This window comes from Rana temporaria, chromosome 1 (assembly GCF_905171775.1).
Source record: "Rana temporaria chromosome 1, aRanTem1.1, whole genome shotgun sequence".
NCBI lineage: Eukaryota > Metazoa > Chordata > Amphibia > Anura > Ranidae > Rana > Rana temporaria.
This window is the reverse complement of record NC_053489.1, coordinates 577884567-577910040: the sequence shown is the minus strand read 5'-3', so window position 1 is coordinate 577910040 and position 25474 is coordinate 577884567. Positions and strand designations below refer to the sequence as shown.

At 43.3% G+C, this 25474-nt stretch overlaps 1 protein-coding gene across 3 annotated transcripts in view; it reads right to left on the bottom strand.

Annotated features, from left to right (window-relative positions):
- Nucleotides 1-25474, bottom strand: part of LNX1 (ligand of numb-protein X 1) — a 282181-nt gene that overhangs the window by 57072 nt on the left and 199635 nt on the right. For all 3 annotated transcript variants that reach the window (XM_040334850.1, XM_040334851.1, XM_040334852.1), the window contains one exon: nucleotides 1158-1335. In XM_040334850.1, coding sequence (XP_040190784.1) covers nucleotides 1158-1335 — 178 coding nt within the window. The remainder of the gene's footprint in view (nucleotides 1-1157; nucleotides 1336-25474) is intronic.

The following is a 25474-nucleotide window of genomic DNA, read 5'->3' as shown; positions in this document are numbered from 1 at the left end:
GACTGGGGCTGTCTTGGGAAATATGGAATGTGCACAAAATACCGATAAGGGCTAAGTGAGTGACTCAAAGCCCACTCACTCGTACTCTGTCCATATTTTTGTCCTCCATCGCTGATTTAACACAGGAGACAGAGCCAAAGAGAAGAACAGCTAGGAAGCTGCCAAGATACAGAAAACTGTATGACTCGCTTCTCGTGAGTTTGTTACAACTCTCAAACATCTACTTTATGGATTCTAAAATGTACCAGTTGCTTACCCATAGCTTAAGTTTATTAATAATTTTCTGTAACAAAACAACAGAGAAACTTATGTGAAAAACTGATTCTAGAGAAAAAAGTAAATATCGGTAAAGTGCACCTAAACCCATATGGAACAAAAATGTAATATCTTTCAGCTTACCAATGTAAGCTGCAAGGAGTTTTTTGCTTTGCAGCAATTCTGATGCAAATTGGGACATTTTGGAAAATGTTGTCATCTTCTATGAAATGCTTTTAATTGCTTCTAATGCCGCGCACACACGGTCGGAATTTACGACAACAAATGTTCGATGTGAGCTTGTTGGTGGAAAATCCGACCTTGTGTATGCTCCATCGGACATTTGCTGTCGGAATTTCCGACAACAAATGTTTAAGAGCTGCTTCTCAATTTTTCCGACAACAAAAGTTCTTATCGGAAATTCCGATCGTGTGTAGCCAATTCCGACGCACAAAAATCCACGCATGCTCGGAATCAAGCAGAAGAGCCGCACTGCCTATTGAACTTTTTATTGAATTTTTTTTAGGCTCTTCGTACGTGTTGTACATCACTGCGTTCTTGACGTTCAGAATTTCTGACAACATTTGTGTGACCGTGTGTATGCAAGACAAGTTTGAGCCAACATCCATAGAAAAAAAATCCACGGTTTTGTTGTCGAAATGTCCGATTGTGTGTACGTGGCATCAGAGTTACAAAAGCTCCATTAAAATAAATTTGTGAAACAAATAGGGCATATCATTAAGATTTCCTTTTTTTCCATGTAATTTGTAACTATTGCCTGTTTGTTGATGCCGCTTTCTTACCCAGTCTATGCTTGTAACACAAAAGGAAAAAGAGATTATAGTATAACACCAAAAATCAATTAAACATTGTTTAAGAAGCATCAAAATGACTCATTTCACCTGTTTTTACTCTTGCGTCTTTCCCAATAACTCCATCAGGATCTACACTTGTAACAAATATAGGCAGGTCCCATTCCCAGTTTGACACACCACCAGCCACTGTCATTCCCAGGGACTCTGTATGGTCCTTCATAATGTTCACAACCTTCTCCACACACAGGACCGTCCGATTAGCATTCTATGCAAAAACAAGACATATTGGTATAAACCCATATATTAGGGCACCCTAATTATAAGAGCTCAGAAACAGGAGTCGTGTGAGTTACATATATTCAAATGTTACATACTGTATAAAGTTGTTACAATAAGTAAAATAAATAGTAAAAAGTAAGTCAGACACATCCACGTTTACCAACACAACTAAAATATATCCACACATTGAAACTAAGGGGGGGGGGGGGCATTTATCACATAAAGTAGAGACACAATTGCCTAGCAAATCAGGTTGCGACTCATTCAACAAAAAGTCTCTGTGACAGGTTTACAGACCTGTGCATCTGTTTTCCTGGGCAGCCACGTGTGACAGTTTGCAAAGTTCAAAGTGCAGATTTGCACTCTACACAGAAGCATAATTAATAAGTGGCCAGGGTCAGGTTTCATTCAGCCACAAGTGAAAATTTAGAGTAATTAAAATAGGGAATTTAGGACTCGCTGCTTCTGTTTACTGTTGCTTTTCCTTGTGGTAGGATTGATAAATGCCCCCCTTACACCTGACAAATCCAGATTGACAAATTATATATGTTAGTGTGCATCTGTATTTCCAACATTTGAGCAGAAAAAGCTCAGTTCAATTAAAGTTGGCCACTTTAGACTCAGTACTGCTGCCTTGTTCACCACAAGCATGGTACTTTGATCCTTCTCTTTTACTTTTAGAACTGAAAGAATCAGGTCCCAAATGCACATATTTTCATCAGATTGCAGAATCTCCATCTATGACAATGAGCACCAATGACACCTAAAGAAATACATTATTGACCAGTATGGAGGAAGAGATACAACTTGAATACATCAAATTAATATACAAAGCTGGGATCTCGAAACCTTGTAAACAAAGGGCCTGTTTACTGTTCTTTAGTCTTTGATGGGGCTGGACTGTGGCTAGTGGGGGTAGAAAATACCCTGGTGCCAGTGGGAGCAAACAAAGCCCCATCATGGGTTTTAGAAGGTGGGATAGTGCCTCATTGTTGTTTTCAGTAGGAATAACAGTTTCCCCATCAATGGTTCCAGTGGAAGGAATGGTGCCCCATTATTGGTGTCAGTTTGAGGAATAGTGCTCCAAGTGCTGGAAAAATACAAGCAGAGGGCCACATCTGGCCTGCAGTTTGGAGACCACTGATATAGAGGATCACTTGTAATATTCAAGCCTCCAATGGCCACCCTTTTATTAAGAAGTTTTACCACTCAAACTCTGTGTGCTATTGTCCTATAAAATTGGACATACAAAATATAATTTAATTCACAAAGAATATTTTAACTATTTGTATAATAGCACCAAAAATGAATTACTGCTGCACTATTATCTTTAGAAGTGTATCCAGAGTGGAATCATACAGTCAACAAACAGTTTCGCAGGAGAAAGGGCAATTATAGGTGACATTAGCAGTTATGTTTTATCAACAGAAAGAAGAAGGTAATAACTGCATAAGAATATATAGGATTCCCTGAAGTATAAAATGTGAACCAATTAATGTGCAATAAAAAATAATATTAATAACATACTTGAAATCAACTGAATTTATTAAATACATATGAGTAATTATATAAATATATATTATGTAGAAAAGTTATATATTTGCAATTATTCAAAATAACAATCACAATAACACATTTATTGTTTTCCTTGTGCTGATCTGGCTTAGTATATTGTAATAATGTGCAAATAATTTATATAAGATAACTTTTTTTTTCTGATCAAATTAAAAATTTGTAGCTAGTAACTTTATTATTATTATTATTATTATTAGTATTATTATTATTATTATTATTATTATTCAGGATTTATATAATACCAACAGTTTGTGTAGTGCTTTACAATCTAAAGGGAGACAATACAGTTACAATACAATAAAATACAAGAAGGTTAGGAGGGCCCTGCTCATAAGAGCTTACACTCTAATAATACAACCACCAGTCCCTACCACATGCCAGGCTGCTAGGTGTAATCCTGGACCTGTCCTTTCAGCCCCAAATCCAATTGGTGTTCAAATCTTGCAGACTTCACCTCCGTAACATCTCCAAAATATGCAACTTTTAACTAGGGTTGTCCCAATACCACTTTTTTAGGACCGAGTACAAGTACCGATACTTTTTTTCATGTACTCGCCGATACCAATTACCGATACTTTTTTTTAAATGTGTCCCCAAATGCAGCCATGTATCCCCAAATGCAGCCATGTGTCCCCAAATGCAGCCTTGTCCCAAAGAAAAAGCCATCCTGGGATGGGTGATCTGTCTATCAAAGTGCCCGGACAAGGGGGAGAGGCTATATATGACGAGGAACACACAGCTATTCAAATGAAAGCTGTAATGTTCCCCACGCTGATCAACTAGACGGCGGCGGCGGCGGGGGGGGCTTGGCTTTCTCTTTGGGGACTAAACAGCGGCAGCAGCGCTCTCCACCCGCTCTCCGCCCGCTCTCCGCCCCCTCTCCACCCGCTCTCCCTCCCCACCCGCTCTCCGCCCCCTCTCTGCAAAAAAAAGTATCAGTGAAGCATCGGGAGCATTTGCGCAAGTAAAAGTACTCGCGCAAATGCTCAGTATCGGTCCCGATACCGATACTAGTATCGGTATCGGGACAACCCTACTTTTAACCATTGAAACCACTAAGCAACTTCACTTGTTATCCCTCGCCTTGACTAATGTAACTCCCTCCTCATTGGCCTACCTCTCTGCAAGCTATCCCCTCTTCAGTCTATCATGAATGCTGCTGCCAGACCCATCCACCTTACCAGCTGTTTAGTGTCCACCACCCCTATCTGCCAATCCCTCCACTGGCTTCACGTTACCCATTAATGAAATTCAAAACACTAACAATAACATACAAAGCCATTTACAACTATGCCCCGAGCTACATCACCAATCTTATCTCCAAACTGTCCTCTCCGCTCCTCCCAAGACCTCCTGCTCTCTAGCTTCCTTGTCTCCTCCCCCTATGCTTGTCTCCAGGACTTCTCCAGAGCTTCTCCCATCCTCTGGAACTCACTACCCAAATCTGTCTGGTTATATCCTACTCTGTCCACTTTTAGGCGATCCCTGAAAACCTATCTCTTGAGGGAGGCCTATTCTGCCTTCAGCTAACAACCAAATCTTCTACTTCCCTCATCAGTTCATCCCTAACAGTTATTACCTTTTGTTTCACCAGCCCCTCTCAATTAGATTGTAAGTTCCCAGGAGCAGGACCCTCCTAACATTCTTGTATTGAATTGTGTTGTTTCTGTCTCATCTCCCTTTATGTTGTAACGTACTGCGCAAAATGTTGGTGCTATTTAAATCCTGTATAATAATAATGATGGGACAGGGAAAAATCACTTGAATATTATAGGCACGAGGTGCCTGGTGGTGGCACTTTTTTTTAGCAGAGTAACAAAATGTAAAGGCATCAATCCACTTGCCCATAGTTTTCCCTAAGGCCCCATACAGACGAGCGGATCGTCCGCTGAAATCGGTCTGCCGGACCGTTTTCAGCGGACATGTCCGCCCGGAGATTTCTGTCTGATGGTTGTACACACCATCAGACAGAAATCCGCGCGGACAGACAGCGCGGTGACGTGGCCGCTCTGTCGCCGCGACGATGACTCGGCGACGTGCGCGACCCTGGAAGGTCAATGCTTCCACGCATGCGTCGAATCACTTCGACGCATGCGAGGGATGGCGGCCGATCGGACATGTCCAGTGAGTCTGTACAGACGACCGAACATGTCCGACGGACATGGTTCCAGCGGACATGTTTCTTAGCATGCTAAGAAACATTTGTCCGCTGGAAACCTGTCCGATCCGCCGGACATTTGTCTGGTCGGCCGTACAGACGAACAAACATGTCTGCTGAAACTGGTCAGCCGACCAGTTTCAGCAGACATGTTCGGTCGTGTGTACGAGGCCTTAAAGGTTTTTTTGTAGGTCAGGGTTAGTGTGACAAGTTTGTTTTATATAGCCCCTAAAATCCAGAATAAAGTACATAAAAATTTGTTTAATAATAACAACAAAAGAAAAAAAAATATGACCACATCACACAAGACTGCTTTTTCTGATTTGCAAATCTACTTTATTATGATGCAAAAAGCTGGCAAAAAAATTGAAAACACCAAAAAAAAATTCCTTTAAAATATAAACCAAACTTAGTATTATTATTTTATGTTTTAGCTCCATGTTTTAACCAGTTGGTAACCGCCCTATAGCCAAAATACGGCTACAGAGCGGTTCCTGTACTCTAGGAGGGCGTCAATGTACGTCCTCCCAGAGACTGCGTTGTGCGCGCCCGAGCGGGCGCGCACACGCGATCGCCGGTGCTCGCCGGGTCTACGGGACCCGCAGCAACAGCACTCGCGGTAAGGAGCCAATGGAAGCGGCTCCTTACCACGTGATCGCGCCGTCCAATGACGGCGCGATCACTTGTAAACAAACCGGCGTCATGTAATGACGCCGGTTCCTCCCTCTCCTCTCTGTACCGTTCGGTACAGTGTGAGAGGAGAGGGAGGGGGGGGGGGGGATCGGGCGGCAGCAGCAGCCGCCGCACTGTGGGCTGGATCTGTGACAATTGCAGTCACAGATCCAGCCATCCCTGCGCAATACTCTGCAAAATAAAAATAATGATGAGTGCAATACTCTGCAATACCCCACCCCATACTCTGCAATACCCCACCCCATACTCTGCAATACCCCACCCCATACTCTGCAATACCCACCCTGGGGGGGTGGGTATTGCAGAGTATGGGGTGGGGTATTGCAGAGTATGGGGTGGGGTATTGCAGAGTATGGGGTGGGGTATTGCAGAGTATTGCACTCATCATTTTTTTTATTTTACTCTGCAATACCCACCCCCCCATACTCTGCAATACCCACCCCCCCATACTCTGCAATACCCACCCATACTCTGCAATACCCCCCCCCCATACTCTGCAATACCCCCCCCATACTCTGCAATACCCCCCCCATACTCTGCAATACCCCCCCCCATACTCTGCAATACCCCCCCCATACTCTGCAATACCCCCCCATACTCTGCAATACCCCCCCATACTCTGCAATACCCCCCCCCATACTCTGCAATACCCCCCCCATACTCTGCAATACCCCCCCATACTCTGCAATACCCCCCCAATACTCCGCAATACCCTCAATACTCCAATACCTTGCAATACGTCGCCTATGGGGATTTTTAAGTAGCAACGTTTGGCGCAATTTCACGAGCGTGTGCAATTTTGAAGGGTGACATGTTGGGTATCTATTTACTCGGCGTAACTTCATCTTTCATATTATGCAAAAACATTGGGCTAACTTTACTGTTTTTTTTTTTTTTTAAGCACAAAACTGTTTTTTTTTTAAAAACACGCGTTCAAAAAATTGCTGCGAAAATACCGTGCAAGATAAAAAGTTGCAACAACCGCCATTGTATTCTTTAGGGTCTTTGAAAAAAAAGCATATATAATGTTTTGGGTTTCTATGTAATTTTTTTAGCAAATAAATGATGATTTTTACATGTAGGAGAGAAATGTCAGAATTGGCCTGGGTGCTCCAGAACGCCTGATGGTGCTCCCTGCATGTTGGGCCTCTCTATGTGGCCACGCTGTGTAAAAGTCGCACACATGTGGTATCGCTATACTCGGGAGGAATAGCAGAATGTGTTTTGGGGTGTAATTTGTAGTATGCATATGCTGTGTGTGAGAAATAACCTGCTAATATGACAGAAACTAGATTTTTTTTTTTTTTTTTATAGAATTTTCAGTCTTTTTTCTTTTATAGCGCAAAAAATAAAAACCGCAGAGGTGATCAAATACCACCAAAAGAAAGCTCTATTTGTGGGAAAAAAAGGACAAAAATTTCAGATGGGTACAATGTTGTATGACTGAGTAATTGTCATTCAAATTGTGAGAGCACCGAAAGCTGAAAATTGGTCTGGTGATTAAGGGGGTTTTCGTGCCCAGTGGTCAAGTGGTTAAACCTGCTGTCCTTCCATAATGACCCTTTCAAGGCATGACAAACAACACAATTTTTATGTTTACTGTAAGATAAACATTTATATCGGAAAAACACAATGTGAAAGTTGTAACACGTGTCGCACACACATGTCACAGCTGCGTGTGAGCTGGAAGCAGAAGGAGAGGGAGCCACTCCCTGCAGCTGCTTGACAGGCAGCACAACATGTGAGGATGGAAGTGAATGCAGCACATCACTCCGTCTCCCTTATATTTATCTAGCACATTTCAAGGATTTGGTTAAAGACCCAAAAGAGAAAAGGCTTCATACAGATTTTGACCCATTTCTGTCAAAATCAATATAATGAGTTTTTAACAACGCATTAGGTTTTGGAAATAGTCATTATTTCAGTTCATTAGTTGCTCTACGTATCTCTCTTCGAGGGACTATCATTTTATTATAAATGGGAATGTATTACACGTTTTAAAATGTTAATTATGGATGCTCTTCTCAACAAAGGAGGTGAACTTCAGCTTCACTTCTTATTTCATTGTGCAATTCCTTGATTCTAGATTTTATAAATGATAAATTGGGAGATGGAGTTTCTTATCTTATGTTAGTTTCATGAAGGCAGCAGTGTCACACATTGATGGAAAAAAGCAGCCCTGGAGCTGCAGAGAGAAAGGTGAAAATAGAAAGTGATTAGAGGCTTGTCACTCGCTTTAGAAGTTGTTTCTCCTCCAGCTTTTCTTATTTTTTTTGCTTTGTAGAACAGCAGTAAAAGTGACTCTTTAACAAACTGATATAACATGCAGTATATAACTGCAACACAAGCCACTCTATAGTTACATTTTATAAAAAATCCTTGGCGCTACTTTAAAAGATGTATGGCCAAAGCTATTTTTGGAGTACTTCTTTTTAGTACTTTTGTACTGCTGTGACCCACAGTTAGCTAATGGAGTTGATGGAAAAGAGTGAAATCCTGGCTCAGTAAGGATCCCCACAATATTTTCGGGAACCATCAGGCTGCCTGATTGACAGCTGGCCCCACCTCAGGTTCTGAAAGCTAGAACCAGCTGTGCCCACCCCCTCTGCAGCTCGGAACTCAACGGTTACTGACAGTCATGTAAGCACTCAGTTCTCCGTATTAGAGCCCACATAGGACAGCTGCAGCATCACACCAATGCTGCAGCAGTGAGCTGAGTATGGATATTTTACTCATAAACCCATACTTCTCCTTTAAAAAAAAATGTATCTACTACCTACCACTGCAGGTTAATTACTTACCATTCCTATGGACAGCAAGTTTAATCATAATTTTCTAAACGTGTCAAAAGTCTGTTCTCCTCTAAGCACTGTGGTTCTTCCCCCTGGCTGTTGCATCACTACTGTGTCTTGTAGTCTTGTCTATAAGCACCATGTGTTGCTTGATAATGTTCTTTAAAAGGATAACTGTACTTATGCATAGTTAGTTACCCCCTGCTCCAGCACCTCCCCTAATGCCCCGTACACACGATCGTAATTTCTGATGGAAAAAGTCAGATGGACTTTTTCCATCGGATTTTTGCGATCGTGTGTAGCCCCATCTCAGTTTTTTCATCGGAAATTCCGATTAATTCCTCGGAGTTTAGCTATAGAACATGTTCTTTTTTTTTCCCGATGGAATTCCGTCTGAATTCCGATGTGATTTGGCCGGGCAAAAGCCTGATCGTGTGTACGCGGCATAAGTCTTATACTCACCTGTCCACACTCCTGGGAGATCCATGCTGTGCGACCCATGAACGTTTGCTCCTTTTGTGCATGTGCAGAACAATCCTATTTACCCCCCTGAAGAGACCATACATTTATGGGATGCAGGATGAACATTTTCTCCATAGGATGAATAGGACTCTTGCGCACATGTGCAGAAGTGAGCTAGCAGCTAAATTACCTTACCAACAATTTTTTTTTATGAAAACACCCTTATCAAAATACCACCCTGAAACAAAATAATAAATAAAAATGAAACCGCTGACCTCATATCAACCACATAAAAAAAAATAATAAGACAAAACAACCCCAATAATAATGAAAAAACGTTAAAAGAGCTGATTTTCCACCCCCCCCCCCCCAAAAAAAAATAGCAATTAGAAATAAAGCACAGCTTTCTAACTGTCCCTAATGGCTTATCCAAAAGCACCCCTATTGGCCCGTATAAGTCTGCTGGAATTTTTGTTCAAATCCATTGGGATTTGCCTTGAACACCTGATAGAAGTGAAGGAACCTCAGCCTTACTGGTGGGCTGCACAACATGGATCTAGCAGGAGTTTGGACAGGAGAGTTTACATTTTTTAGGGAGGAGGTGGGGTGTTAACTTAAAGTGGATGTAAACCTGATTCGTGAAATTTGAGCTGGGCACATATATGTATTTTGTGATCTCTCTTCAATGAGCTAAGTCCCATAGCTCTCTCCTGAACCATTCCTTTGTTATCAGCCTGATAACTCCTGACAAATTCTCAGACTTTTTAGACAAATGCAGCCTGAATTTTCTGTCCGGGAGGTTGCTAAAATAGATTAGCAGAGAGTAGGTCCTATTACAAAACACTTCTGAGAGTCTCTGCCTATGATGAGAGGGGGTGTGTGCCTTTCCTCCAATCAGCAATGTTAGCTATCTTGGCTGTATGCCCAGACATCACACTCTGTGTTAACCAGGAAGAGATAATCTCCTAACACGATCTCAACTTTCTAAACAGTATATAAATGTGAAGACAGCAGATATACATGTAAAACCTATGTAGGAGATTGGTTTCATCCCTGTGTATCATCTGAGGCTGTTAACTTCACTGGGTGTATGGAGGGTTTACATCCACTTTAAAGAGTAACTGCCCCTTTAGGGCAAAATATTGGCTTACTTAAAGTGCTTCCCTTTCTCCATCTGATGACCAAGTGCTATATAAGCTGCATCTTATATGACTTTGGGAAAGTCAGAAGTTAAGCCCTGCCCCTTTCACTGCAGCTGCTCCCAATAATGGGGAGGTGGAAGCACAGATCCTCCTCCTCGGAGAGAGATATCTTGCAGAGATCCAGCTGGTGGATACCCTCCTCTATACCCAGGCTTGTTGAAGAGTGAGCAAGATGGTGGTACCTATACTGTTTTTTTCCTTGTCATTGCATTGCACACATAGACAATTGCAAAATACCACTTAAGGTACAGAGGGGATATACAATCCATTAATGACTTCAGTAGAGAATGAGAAAAATAATATGGATTTTCCTTCAACAGGCCCTTTGAAATTAAAGTTATTTGCACAAAAAATATTTTACTTGTGCATCTAAGCGCATCTGCACTATGGAAAATCAATTTTCTTGAATGTTCCTCTGTTTGCCTGTGTGTTTAAATCAATTAAAAATGCATTTGAATCTATTAAAAGCACGTGTTACTGCACATACATAGGTGTGAGAGGGCCCTAAATCTCCCAGTCTAACCTGCTGAAGTATCTATGGGGACCTTTGTACATAAAGGAACTAGCATGTGGGGGGCTTAATAAAGCACTTGCAGAACATACTAAAAAGTCATGTTATTGGGCTGTGCACCTGGAAAAGTGATTTAGGATGAGAGTTACATTGAGGTTTAAGAAAAATATGGTGACTCATTATTCTGTTTGAAAAAATGTGTCTTTACCAGAAATTGTAATTTAAATTATTACTGTCCAGTAGTAATGAGTTTTCGGAAGAAAGTATTCAGCTTACCAAACTTCTGAATTATTTTTCCATGGGAACCTAAAATTATTATTTATTGCTATTATTGCTTTCATAAAAAAATAAACATACTAAGATGCTAGTCTTAAAGGGGTTGTAAAGGTACAACTGTTTCGATTTTGCTTTAAATGTCCTTATTTTTTCGGAGAAATCCTCACTTCCTGTTCTTCTGTCTGTAACTCCACACAGTAATGTAAGGCTTTCTCCCTGGTGTGGAGTGTCATGCTCGTCCCCTCCCTTGGACTACGCTCTCTATGTTACAAATAGAGAAAGGAGCTCTGTGTTAGTGGGCATACTGACTCTCCTGTAGTCCAAGGGAGGGGGCGAGCATGACACTCCACACCAGAGAGAAAGCCTTGCATTACTGTGTGGAGTTACAGACAGAAGAACAGAAAGTAAGGATTTCTCAGAAGAAATAAGGACATTTAAAAGCAAAATCGAAGGATGAGGTAAGTGGAGGAGGGCTGCACTAAGGTAAAGGAAGCTATTTAGGAAAATAAAATTGTACCTTTACAACCCCTTTAACCACTTCAATACCAGCCCATAGTCATTTGACGTCCACAGATGGGATCTCCCATCCTGGGTGGACGTCATATGACGTTCTGGGCTTTGTGGGGGGATATCTGAATGATGCCTGCAGCTAGAGGCATCATTCAGATATCATTTGTTAGTGCCGGCGATTCTGTGCAACATAAGAACGATCATAGCGCCGGTTCCACCGCTTGATCGTTCTTATAGGCGGCGGGAGGGGGCATTCACCCTCCCGCCGCCATCCGTTGCTTCTCCGGGCTCTCCCGTGCCATCGGGGGCCCGGAGAAAGAATCGTCCGGCGCAGGCAGGAAGCATAGAGATGACTGGTGACATGTTAGGTATCTATTTACATAATATTTCATATTTTACAAAAAATTGGGCTAACTTTACTGTTTTGTTATTTTTTAATTCATGAAACGATTTTTTTTACCCAAAAAAGGCGTTTAAAAAATTATTGCGCAAAAACCGTGCAAGATAAAACGTTGCAATGACCGTCGTTTTATTTCTTAGGGTGTCTGCTAAAAAAACATATATAATGTTTGGGGATTCTGCGTAATTTTCTAGCAAAAGAATGATGATTTGTACATGTAGGAGAGAAGTGCCAGAATAGGCCCGGTATTGAGGTGTGTATAAAAGCCCGGTATTGAAGTGGTTAAAAGATATGCTAACAATTTCAAAACTGTGGATGAAAAATATATTTTTATTTGATATCTTTATCCAATTAGTTATAACCAAATTATGTGAATATCGGTAACATATATGTATCGCTCAGTGAATGAGGTGTGATGGTGTGTTGGAGTCTGTACATTGGTTATTGTCTACTACTGGGCTTGCTTATTCTAAAATAGACCAAACCAAAATACAGAATTATTTTTTGAAGCTTCCATTTAAAAACTTTTTCCATATAATAATATCCAGTATATAGTATGCAGTAGAAGTACTTTTTATGTTAGCTTATTATCCCTAGACCTTGGATGGTTTTTCCGACTGAATTCCGCTTAAGCTTGGCTTGCATACACACAGTCACACATAAGTTCTCTGAACTTTCCTCTGTCAAGAACGCGGTGACGTACAACACTACAACGAGCCGAGAAAATAAAGTTCAATGCTTCCAAACATGCGTCGAATTGTTTCCGAGCATGCTTCAGAATCTTGCGCGTTGGAATTGCTACAGACGATCGGATTTTCCGATAGGAATTTTTTCCGTCTGAAAATTTGAGAACCAGTTCTCAATCTTTGGTTGGCAGAAATTCCGACAGCAAAAGTCCGATGGAGCATACACACAGTCAGAGATTCCGTTCAAGAGCTCAGAGAGTGTGTACGGGGCATTAGCTGATTCACTAACAAGCTCCTATTCACACACACAATAATTTATAAGCTTATGCTTTTCCTACATGCCGGTTCTGTGCAAATGGTCTCAGAGAACCAACAATTCTCTACAATTCTGTGGCAAACTGCATTTAAAGGATCACTAAAGGATTTTTTTTTTTAGCTAAATAGCTTCCTTTTTCCTTACTGCAGTACTGGTTTCATGTCCTTATTGTTCGTTTTTGCTTTGAAGTGGCTGTAATTCTGCTGTGATCTCCACACTTCCTGGTTGTCCGTTTCCTTATAACCATCGTACTGGGAGCTTTTCACTGTACGTCTAAGCTGTCATTACTGTGTGTCTAAAACTTAACAGAACCAATCAGATTCATTTTAAAAACAAAACACTGCCCTGGATTTGTTTGTTTTTGTTCTGTGTGTCTCTCTAGTTCACAGGAACATGAAAACAGTTTAAAAGTGAAACTAACCTACAGGCACATTATATGATTGATTTTTTATCTATTTGTAATCATTTTTAAAAGGAATCAGTTAACTTTTATGTCTCTATACCCTGTAAACAGTAATTTCAGCAAAAAAAAAAAAAAATTCCTTTAGTGACCCTTTATTGTTAATTTGGATTTTTTCCTTTTTGTAGATATAGTAAAAAAATATATTGCTCTAGTTTAAAATGGATATAAAAAAATCTATGTAAGAAAAACAAGCAATAGCCTTCCATTTTATTTGTTATGATAGCATCTTTTTGTAATCATTTACTGCTTGTGAAATGTGTTTAAAAATTGCATTAAACATTTTATGTGTTAAAACATATTGAAAGGAATATGAGATATTTTGGATAATGTCATTACACCGTCTAAATGACAATTGCACAGATTCATTGTAAATCAGATGGAATCCCATGAAGTGACTCTGCAAAATGGATTAAAAGACTTTTATGTTTTCCTAATTCTTAGTGAAAGCATCCTTTCATGTCAAATAAAGGGCACTGCTGGTAAGTGCAAATGTTATTCTATTTTTCCAACATGTGTGCTGCTCTAAGTTTAGAAACACTGTTACAACGCACACGTGGATGAGCTACTGAAGAGAGCTGAATGTGAAAAACAGTCATATTTTTGTATGCGGATAGAAAAAAGTAGGCCAGGCAGATCTCTGCAAGATAAATGCCACAGTGCAATATGTTATTCATGTATGCTGAGGCAGCATGGTACAGTGTTATATGTAGGGCAGGTCAAATATTAGAAAATAATACAGGACGTAGATGGGTTACTGCGAGGCACAATGAATAATGTTCTGTACTTTACTAAATGATAGTGGTAAGATTAAAAAAGAAGTTCGGGGTCTACAAAAAAAAAAAGTATACTCACCTAAGTGGATGCTGCATCTGTCCCCCGTCGGCTCTGCACTGAGAACTGAGCAATCAAACATCGCTGATTGCTCCGTTCTCCCTCTCAGCAGAGAGCAACGACTATCAGTTACTGGATTTCTGCTCTGCCCCTCCAGTGCTCACTGGAGTGATGGGCTGGGGAGCGGAGGAAGCGGCTGGCTCCATTTCCCAGCAATGCAGCTGAGAGGTTTCCCCAGACTTGAAACCTCTCAACCTCTGTGATGTCACTAAAGCCTACTGTCAGCTGAAAATGGGTCCTAAGAATGCAGAATGAACTGCAATCCTGTGATTCATAGAAGTCAAGCCAAAAAAAGCTTTGGCCATACTTCTACTTTAAACCGAAACAATAAATTTACTATTTCTACTTCTCAGATTTGTAGGGCCATTTTCACGTCCACTAGGCTTACCATAACCATAAAGAAAAATGCATGCTGAGTAGCTGAAGCTCAAATCACATTGTACTGACACAGATCACTTGCCCAGATTTCAGTCTTGGAGCATTATATGTAGTTTATATGTGGGTTGGTTATAAGCATATATCTTTTTTTTTTTATTCCTACTTTAATTCTTTGCTAAAGGCTGGACCCAGCTTTAGCAATATGTTACATAATACACTTGTACCGTATTTAGGGTGTAACATGTCTTAAAGTGGACCTTCAGTAATTTTTTCATCTTTCCATCTATTAAATCTTCTGCCCTTGTTTTACCTTTGGATAGTAAAACATTTTGTTTTCTGCCAGTAAATACCTTATACAGCCCACTTCCTGTTTCTTGTCTGGTCATTAGACTAGGCTTATGACATCATGCACAGCTCTCTCTCTCTCACTCTCGTGAGAGTTTGCCAGGAAGGAAGGGGAGTGAGTCATAAGATGGCCAATGGGAGCTACAGGGCTGCAGAGCTGGAGGTGTGCCTCTGTGTGTCTGTGTAAATCCAGGAAGTGAACAGGCAGCAGCTTCAGCTGCCCACAGTTAAAATGGCTGCAGCCAGACTCAGTGGAGGGAGATTTGTGCAGCATATTAACCACTTAAGGACCAGCCCATGTACATATACGTCCACAATATGGCACGTACAGGCACATGGGCGTATAGGTACGTCCTCCCCTATTAGCGGGTGGGGGGTCCGATCGGGACCCCCCCCGCTACATGCGGAGGTCGGGTCCGCTCGGGGAGCGATCCGGGACCACGGCGCGGCTATTTGTTTATAGCCGCTCCGTCGCGATCGCTCCCCGGAGCTGAAGAACGAGGAGAGCCGTGTGTAAACACGGCTTCCCCGTCCTTCACTATGGCGGCGCATCGATCGCGTCATTCCCTTTATAGGGAAGACACGATCGATGACGTCATTCCTACAGCCACACCCCCAAACAGTTGTAAACACATACTAGGTGCACCCTAACTCCTACAGCGCCACCTGTGGTTAACTCCCAAACTGCAACTGTCATTTTCACAATAAAGAATGCAATTTAAATGCATTTTTTGCTGTGAAAATGACAATGGTCCCAAAAATGTGTCAAAATTGTCCGAAGTGTCCGCCATAATGTCGCAGTCACGAAAAAAATTGCTGATCGCCGCCATTAGTAGTAAAAAAAAATAAAAAAATAAAAATGCAATAAAACTATCCCCTATTTTGTAAACACTATAAATTTTGCGCAAACCAATCGATAAACGCTTATTGCGATTTTTTTTACTAAAAATAGGTAGAAGAATACGTATCGGCCTAAACTGAGGAAAAAAAATGTTTTTATATATGTTTTTGGGGGATATTTATTACAGCAAAAAGTAAAAAATATTGCTTTTTTTTCAAAATTGTCGCTCTATTTTTGTTTATAGCGCAAAAACTAAAAACCGCAGATGTGATCAAATACCACCAAAAGAAAGCTCTATTTGTGGGGAAAAAAGGACGCCAATTTTGTTTGGGAGCCACGTCGCACGACCGCGCAATTGTCTGTTAAAGCGACGCAGTCCCGAACTGTAAAAACACCTTGGGTCTTTAGGCTGCATATTGGTCCGGGGCTTAAGTGGTTAAGTACAGAATCACACTATATATAACATAATATGCAAAGTGGTTGGAGGGAAGCTTCAGAATGGCAAATATGTTTTCATTACAAATTATGTGAGCAGACTGCAGTTCCACTTTAAGCATCCAATGCCCCCACGACAGCATGTGGGAGTTTTCCCCTGCAGCAGCTGTCAAATTTGAAATTGATGTGGCTGTGTGTGGCTGTGTGGCACGCCCAAGAGATCTGTAAATGAATGAACTGCAAGTCCTGTCTGTCACCAAGGCAGACAGACTTGTATTTCTCAGTGGAATACAAGTGTGGTAATCAGTGCACTTAGTCCGTGGACACTCCTCAGTAAATGAAAAGCCTGTACCAAGATATGGGCATGGAGCTGAAGGAAGAAATTGCAAGACTGAAAAAAAAATTGCATTTATTATTTTTTAATGGCGAATTTAGCCTTTAACCACTTAAGGACCGGAAGATTTTCCCCCTTAATGACTGGGACATTTTTTGCAATACGGCACTGCGTCGCTTTAACTGACAATTGCACGGTCGCGTGACACCGTACCCAGCTAAAATTGTTCCCACAAATAGTGCTTTCTTTACGTGGTATTTTCTCACCTCTGCGGTCTTAATTTTTTTGCGCTATATACAAAAAAAGAGCGACAAATTTGAAAAAAAAATACATATACATTTTTAAGCGTTTGCTATAATACATATCCCACCCAAAAAATGTAAAAAAAACTAACTTCATATTAGCCCAATATATATTCTTCTACATATTTTTGGTAAAACAAATTAATAAATCAATAAGCGTATATTGATCGGTTTGCGCAAAAGTTATAGCGTCTATAAAATAGGGGAAAGATTTATGCCATTTTTATTATTATTATTTTTTTTTACTAGTAATGGTGGTGATCAGTGATTTTTAGCGGGACTAGATCGGACACCTAACTGACATTTTTGACACTTTTTTGGGAACCAGTGACAATATTACAGCTAAAAATATGCACTGTTATTGCACTAATGACACTGGCAGGGAAGGGGTTAACACTAGGGGCGACCAAGGGGTTAAATGTGTTCCCTGGGTATGTTTATTAACTGTATGGGGGACTGTGTCACTGGGGAAACACACAGATCCATCTTCCTGCATAGCAGAAAGACAGGACCTGTGTGATCTTCCCTGTCAGGATGAGGATTTTCCTTGTTTACACAGGCAGATCCCTGTTCTGTTACTGTGGGGACCAATCGCGGATGGCCGGTGGACATAGAGTCCCCACGCGAACCCACAAATTGCTGTGTACGATCCGTCGTACAATCGCGGCGATTCACGGGATCGAGCCACATTGCCACAGTACAACTGCAGCGGCTGGTCCTTAACCACTTGCCCACCAGGTAAATTCTGGCACTTCTCTCCTTCATGTGAAAATCACAATTTTTTTGCTAGAAAATTTATCAGAACCCCCAAACATTATATATTTTTTTTTAGCAGACATCCTAGGGAATAAAATGGCAGTCATTGCAATACTTTTTGTCACACCGTATTTGCGCAGCGGTCTTACAAGCGCACTTTTTTTGGATAAAAATCACTTTTTTGAATTAAAAAATAAGACAACAATACATTTTGCCCAATTTTTTTATATATTGTGAAAGATAATGTTACGCCGAGTAAAATGATACCCAACATGTCACGCTTAAAAATTGCGCCCGCTCGTGGCATGGCGTCAAACTTTTACCCTTAAAAATCTCGATAGGCGACGTTTAAAAAATTCTACAGGTTGCTTTTTTTGAGTTGCAGAGTAGGTCTAGGGCTAGAATTATTGCTCTCGCTCTAACGATCGCGGCGATACCTCACTTGTGTGGTTTGAATACCGTTTTCATATGCGGGCGCTACTCGCGTATGCGTTTACTTCTGCGCGCGAGCTCGTCGGGACGGGGCGCTTTAAAAAATTTTTTTTTGGTTTTCTTATTTATTTTTATTTAGTTTTATAATTTTTTACACTGAAAAAAATAAAATAAAAAAAATTGATCACTTTTATTCCTATTACAAGGAATGTAAACATCCCTTGTAATAGAAAAAAGCATGACAGGTCCTCTTAAATATGAGATCTGGGGTCAAAAAGACCTCAGATCTCATAATTAGACTTAAATGCAAAAAAAAAAATAAAAAAAAAAAAATGTCATTTTTTCAAATGACAAAAAAAAAAATGTTTCTTTAAGAGGCTGGGCGGGACTGACGTTTTGACGTCACTTCCGCCCAGCAGAGCTATGAGGACGGGTGAAGGAGATTTCTCCTTCAGTCCCGTCCCCGCTCAGCTGCCGGACACATCGGATCCCCTCCGCCGCTACCGACGGCTCCGGTAAGCGGCGGAGAGCGCGGGAGAGCGGCGGGAGGGGGGGGGGGCCCTCTCCCGCCACCGATAACGGCGATCTCGCGGCGAATCCGCCGCGGAGACCGCCGTTATCGTGTACACCACCGCCCCCTGCAAAGATGAATATCTCGGTTGTGGCAGCAGCTGCTGCCGTTATCGAGATATTCAACTTTAAAAAGGAGGACGTCTTTTTGACATGGGGCGGTGGTCAAGAGGTTAAAGGGGTTGCAAACCCTCCCAGTTTTTCACCTCAATGCATTCTATGCATTTTTTTTATTTTAAATAACAAACATGTTATACTTATCTCCACTGTGCAGCTCGTTTTGCACAGAGTGGCCCCGAACGGCATTTTCTGGGGTCCCACAGTGGCTGTCTCGGCTCCTCCCTGCCTCAGATAACCCCCTCTGGGAAGCGTTCTCCCAAGTGGGTTACCTTGCGGGCGTGGTCCCGAGTCTTGTATTGGGCATCATAGCCGGCAATTGCAGGACTCGGCCCCGCCCCCGGTGCCCGCGTCATTGGATTTGATTGACAGAAGTGCGAGCCAATGGCTGCGCTGCTATCAATCTATCCAATGAAGAGCCAAGAAGACCGGGCAGAGGAAGAGCGTGTTCGCAACGCGGGACTTCCAGGGCTCAGATAAAAAATGATACAATTATGTTGGATAGCCAGAACTGTACCATGTAACCCTGCTATCCTAAACTGAAATGCACATATTTGAGAGTACATCAAACAAAGTAACATTACTTAATATCTGGTGAGCCTTGAGCTCTGTTGCTCATGAGGCGATTGTCAATTTGTAGGATAAAGTGTACAGTGCAGTAAGACGCAAAAACAGAATGGGCCAGATTCAAAAAAGAGATACGACGATGTATCTCCTGATACGCCGTCTTATCTCTGAGTGCGCTCGGTCGTATCTATGCGCCTGATTCAGAGAATCAGTTACGCATAGATATCCCTAAGATCCGACAGGTGTAAGTGTCTTACACCATCGTATCTTAGGCTGCATTTTCAGGCTGGCCGCTAGGTGGCGCTTCCGTTTGTTTACGCGAGTAATATGCAAATTACTATTTACGTCGATTCAGAAACGAATGACCGCCCGTCGCTTTTTTTTTACGTCGTTTGCGTTTGGCTTTTTCCGGCGTAAAGTTACCCCTGCTATATGAGGGGTATGTGCGGCGTATCCTATGTTAAGTATGGCCGTCGTTCCCGCGCCGAGTTTTGAAATTTTTACGTCGTTTGCGTAAGTCGTTCGCGAATACGGCTGGACGTAATTTCCGTTCACGTCGAAAGCAATGACGTTTTGCGGCGGATTTTCGAGCATGCGCACTGGGATGTTTTCACGAACGGAGCATGCGCCGTTCAATTTTTTTTTAAATGGGCGGGGTCAAGCCAAATTTTAATAAAACACGCCCCCAACATCCCCATTTGAATTACGCGGGCTTACGCCGGCCCACATACGTTACGCCGCCGTAACTTAGGGCGCAAGTTCTTTTCTGAATACGGAACTTGCGCCCAAAGTTACGGCGGCGTAGCGTATCTAAGATACGTTACGCCGGCCGGACAGATACACCATTGTATCTGAATCCGACCCAATGTTTTTATTTTTTAATACCTGTTAAACAGGGGGAACCCTAAATTGGCTGTAGGTCTTATGTCTAGTGCATATGGGCAGAATGTCGGATGGCATCGGCCGGTTTAATAGAAACTGGCTGACATTTGGTCTGGCGGAAGCAAGCTTCTGTTGGAGGGTCATGACTGAAAAAGGTGTGCCGACCAGCTCACCAGACCAATGGCTGAGAGCAGGGCCGGTACAAGGGGGGGGGGCAGAACGGGCGGGTGCCCTGGGCGCTACTATTTACTGGAGGAAGGGGGGCGCATGTGAAGTGCTAGCTGCGTGCTTAAAAACTGTCTGGACACAGCCGCTAATACCTACTCCTGCAATGATGTGCCGAGTGCGCTCCTGCACACGGCAGAAACCTAGAACAGACCAGCGCTTCACTTATTGACTTCCCATGTCAGTGGAGATACCCCCCTTGCAGGCGCTTGGTATTCCCTACCCAGCGTCACACACTGAGAGGCTGGCCGGAGGCGGGATGGGAACAGTGCAAGGAGGGGTGGTGGACAGCACCCAGGTGACACCATAAAGAAAGCTGGCAGTTGTAGTGGGTGCTGTCAAGCCCCCCTCCCTCCACCCCCATCATTGAAGCTGTGATAGCGGCAGTGTGAGCGGGGGAGAGGCGTGCTACATGATCTCAGAATGTTTGCCCCCCCCCCCCCTCTTTCTCCTGTCAGCAGTGCGGGAGGAGAGACAGCGGCTCTCTCATTACTTTCACCGCGTTGTTGATCTTCTGGAACTACATGTCCCATGATGCTCCAGACTAGTGGAGCATCATGGGACATGTAGTTCCAGAAGATCAACAACGCGGTGAAAGTAATGAGAGAGCCGCTGTCTCTCCTCCCGCAATGCTGACAGGAGAAAGAGGGGGGGGGCAAACATTCTGAGATCCTGTAGCTCGCCTCTCCCCCGCTCACACTGCCGCTATCACAGCTTCAATGATGGGGGTGGAGGGAGGGGGGCTTGACAGCACCCACTACAACTGCCAGCTTTCTTTATGGTGTCACCTGGGTGCTGTCCGCCACCCCTCCTCGCACTTTTCCCATCCCGCCTCCGGCCAGCCTCTCAGGAAAGAGACTACAGCTCCCAGCATGCACTCTGCTGGGGGAAAAAAAGAGAGAGAAAGAGATCCGATAACCCAGAAACAAGCCGGGGGAATGAATGATATACTTAACTGCTCCGAAAGACAGAAACAGAAAGAGAGGAGTGTACCGGGGAAGCCAAAGAGGGAGCCTGGAGCCATACTGCTGCTGCTAACCAGAACCACCAGAGAGAGCCACGCTGCTAACCAGAACCACCAGAGAGAGCCACGCTGCTAACCAGAACCACCAGAGAGAGCCATGCTGCTAATCAGAACCACCAGAGAGAGCCACGCTGCTAACCAGAACCACCAGAGAGAGCCACGCTGCTAACCAAAACCACCAGAGAGAGCCACGCTGCTAACCAGAACCATCAGAGAGAGCCACGCTGCTAACCAGAACCACCAGAGAGAGCCACGCTGCTAACCAGAACCACCAGAGAGAGCCACGCTGCTAACCAGAACCACCAGAGAGAGCCACGCTGCTAACCAGAACCATCAGAGAGAGCCACGCTGCTAACCAGAACTACCAGAGAGAGCCACGCTGCTAACCAGAACCACCAGAGAGAGCCACGCTGCTAACCAGAACCACCAGAGAGAGCCACTCTGCTATCCAGAACCACCAGAGAGAGCCACGCTGCTAACCAGCATCACCAGAGAGAGCCACGCTGCTAACCAGAACCACCAGAGAGAGCCACGCTGAGCCACTACCAGGGTACAGACATGCTACACTACTGCGGAAGTTTCGCTGGGTCTGGTAAGAGGGCCTGTAGGCAATTATCCTTTACTGATCCTAGGGACTGAGCCATTAGGAACTGCCTAAGCTGCTATCCTCTAGACCTAATACAGCCTCTGCAGGCTAGAGGATAGCAGGTTAAGCAATTGTTGACTGCCACAATGAGCTCCAATGCTGTGCTGCTGGCCCGAAAATATTGTGTGTGTGTGTGGGGGGGGGGGGGGGGCGCAGTTTGCCATGTTCGCCCCGGGCACCAAATTACCTTGTCCCGGCACTGGCTAAGAGCAATGACTGGTGTGTTCTGGTGGAGGGGCCGTCCTCTTGCCAGAACACAATAGCACAGCATGGGAGATGACTGTACTAATATTGGATTGCTGCTAGTACATCGGCTCCAACCTGAGCTGTCAGTTTGTTTTTGTTAAAAGAAAAGAAAAAAAAACTAGTAGTGTGTACAACGCTTTAGGGAGAGGGGGAAAGCAGGAGATGGAGTAGACATAGGCATGGGCGTACGCTAAATTTTTTTCAGAGAGGGGCGCTTCGGCAGCGGCGATACACAGTCGCATTTAACCCTTTCTTCAAACACTAGCAGGGGTTAAAAGCGCCCCGCTAGCGGCCGAATAGCGCAGCTAAAACGATGGTAAAGCGCCACTTTACCGATAACGCGGCCAGCTGGCAGTGTGAAATAGCTCTTGAGATAATTCAGCTTCACTCCATGCCCATTAAAAATAGCCTAGAGAATGTACAGAACCCCCTTCAGCACAGACCCCCCCTTCAGCACAGACCCCTCCATTCAGCACAGATGGACCCCCCTTCAGCACAGACCCCTCATTCTGCACAGACCCCTCCATTCAGCACAGATGGACCCCCCATTCTGCATAGACCCCTCCATTCAGCACAAATGGACCCCCTTTAAGCACAGACCCCCCTTCAGCACATACCCCCCCTTCAGCACAGATGGACCCCCCATTCAGCACAAACCCCCCTCCCTCATCCCATTCAGTACCTCAGATCAGCCATCAGCGCAGCACAGGCACAGCAGGTTCCCTCCACCTGTGTACACATAAACACTGGAGGGGAGGCGGCTTCACTCTGCTCGCTGTGCCTGTGTGACATCCAACCCGGGACCGCTCAGACAGCCCGTGGCTGCAAAATTTTTCAACACCTTCTCGATTTTCCAGGGGGGGTCAATTGCCCCCTCTTGCCCTATGGAGTGGACGCCAATGGACATAGGTAAGAAAGGGTCTAGGGCAGGACAGAGAGAAAAAAAAAGGAGGGGGGGTATCTATTTTATAAAGTGCTACCCCCACTGTTGCTAAGACCTGTCTCTGCTACAACCCCATCCTTTTCCTCCATGCCTTGTCCTTTTCTGTTGTGGCCATTATTGCCATCTTCAATAGTATTTCCTCATTCTCCGCTAATACAGGTGATTGATGAGCACGGGAGGAAAGTTAGGCATATGCGCTGCGCACTCTTTTTTCATCTTACCTCTTGAAGGAATGGCTTTGGCTCTTTCAATAAACATAATCCACCTATGCAGAAATGCTACTGCCTCTTAAAAAAAAAAAGAAAGGCTTATCCTATAACTTTTGTATCTGTCCTGTTTACAAACGCTTTACCACAGTGATTACACGGCTGCTTTATTAAAGTCACTTTGATTCAACTGTAACATTTCCCTTCTATCAACAGTTTGCCCAGATGTGTCTTTGTTTAAAGAATGACCGCTTAAACACGTCATTAGGGAGAGACATTTCTTCCTCCTGTCTCAGACAGATTGGTGACCCAGCTGTGCTCTCCACTTCTCAGCATGCAAATCACTGGCTTGCACTAACATTTGTTTTCTTCAATGACCAATCATCTTCAAAATAAGGATGAATGATGGCTGGAGGAGTTGGAGTGCTATGAACCAGATGCTGGGATGTGGTCACAAGGTTCTCCATCTAGGCTTTAATCCAGACACAGCAAAGAACTTAAGCCTCTTACAGCTGTTATCATAACACGTTACATTGTGATATAAGAGACTGGGCTAGCATTGCAAACTGCCTGGGCTCACATCTGCAGAACCCAGCATAGAAGAAGCAGACCTAGAACAGGTCCATTTTATCATATACAAGCCATACCCTTTGCAGTGAATGAAACTTTTATTTCTAACGAATATCGAATGCAAGATCAACGCAGCTGCTTTTAAACTTGAGCACTCCAAGAATTTGACTAGTTACACTGGAAATGCCTGGATTGGCGAGCTAAGAAGTAAGAGAAGATTACCACATACTAAACTAGTAATCCTTAGTGCTTTAGAAATCAGGGTAGTCACCAAAACAAACAGTTATATAAAGATATAGGCCCGGATTCACAAAGGAGTTACGACGGCGTATCTATTTAGAAAATTAAAAACAAACCTTTACAACCCCCACTTAACTTACACAGGACATACAGGGGCACTATGGGGGGATCTATCAAAACTGGAGCAACTGTGCATTGCAGCTAATGAATAAAAATCATCCAAGAGCCGCTGGGATTTTGATGTAAGTTCATACAAAGTAGTGAAAGGGCAAACATTTTTAACCACTTAAGACCCGGACCATTATGCAGGTACCTAGGACCTGGGCAGTTTTTACAATTCGGCACTGTGTCGCTTTAACTGACAACTGCGCAGTCGTGCGACGAAGCTCCCAAACAAAATTGGAGTCCTTTTTTTCCCCACAAATAGAGCTTTCTTTTGGTGGTGTTTGATCACCTCTGCGGTTTTTATTTTTTGCGCTATAAACAAAAATAGAGCGACAATTTTGAAAAAAATTCAATATTTTTTACTTTTTACTATAATTAATATCCCCCAAAAATATCTAAAAAAAATTTTTTTTCCTCAGTTTAGGCCGATACGTATTCTTCTACATATTTTTGGTAAAAAAAATAGCAATAAGCGTTTATGGATTGGTTTGCGCAAAAGTTATAGCGTTTACAAAATAGGGCATAGTTACTACTAATGGCGGCGATCAGCAATTTTTTTCATGACTGCGACGTTATGGTGGACACATCGGACACTTTTGACACATTTTTGGGACCATTGTAATTTTCACAGCGAAAAGTGCTATAAAAATGCACTGATAACTGTGAAATTGACAATGGCAGTAAAGGGGTTAACCACTAGGGGGCGCTAAGGGGTTAAGTGTGCCCTAAGGGAGTGATTCTTACTGGAGGGGGGCGTGGCTGTAGGTGTGACATCACTGATTGTCATTCCCTATATCAGGGAACAGACGATCAGTGACACTGCCACACAGAAGAACGGTAAAGGTGTGTTTTCATACCTCTCCTCGTTGTTCAGCTCCTGTGACCCGATTGCGGGACACCGATGGCGATCGGGTCCGCGGGTCCCGCGGGCGTGGTCACGGAGCTTCGGACCAGGTCGCATGCATG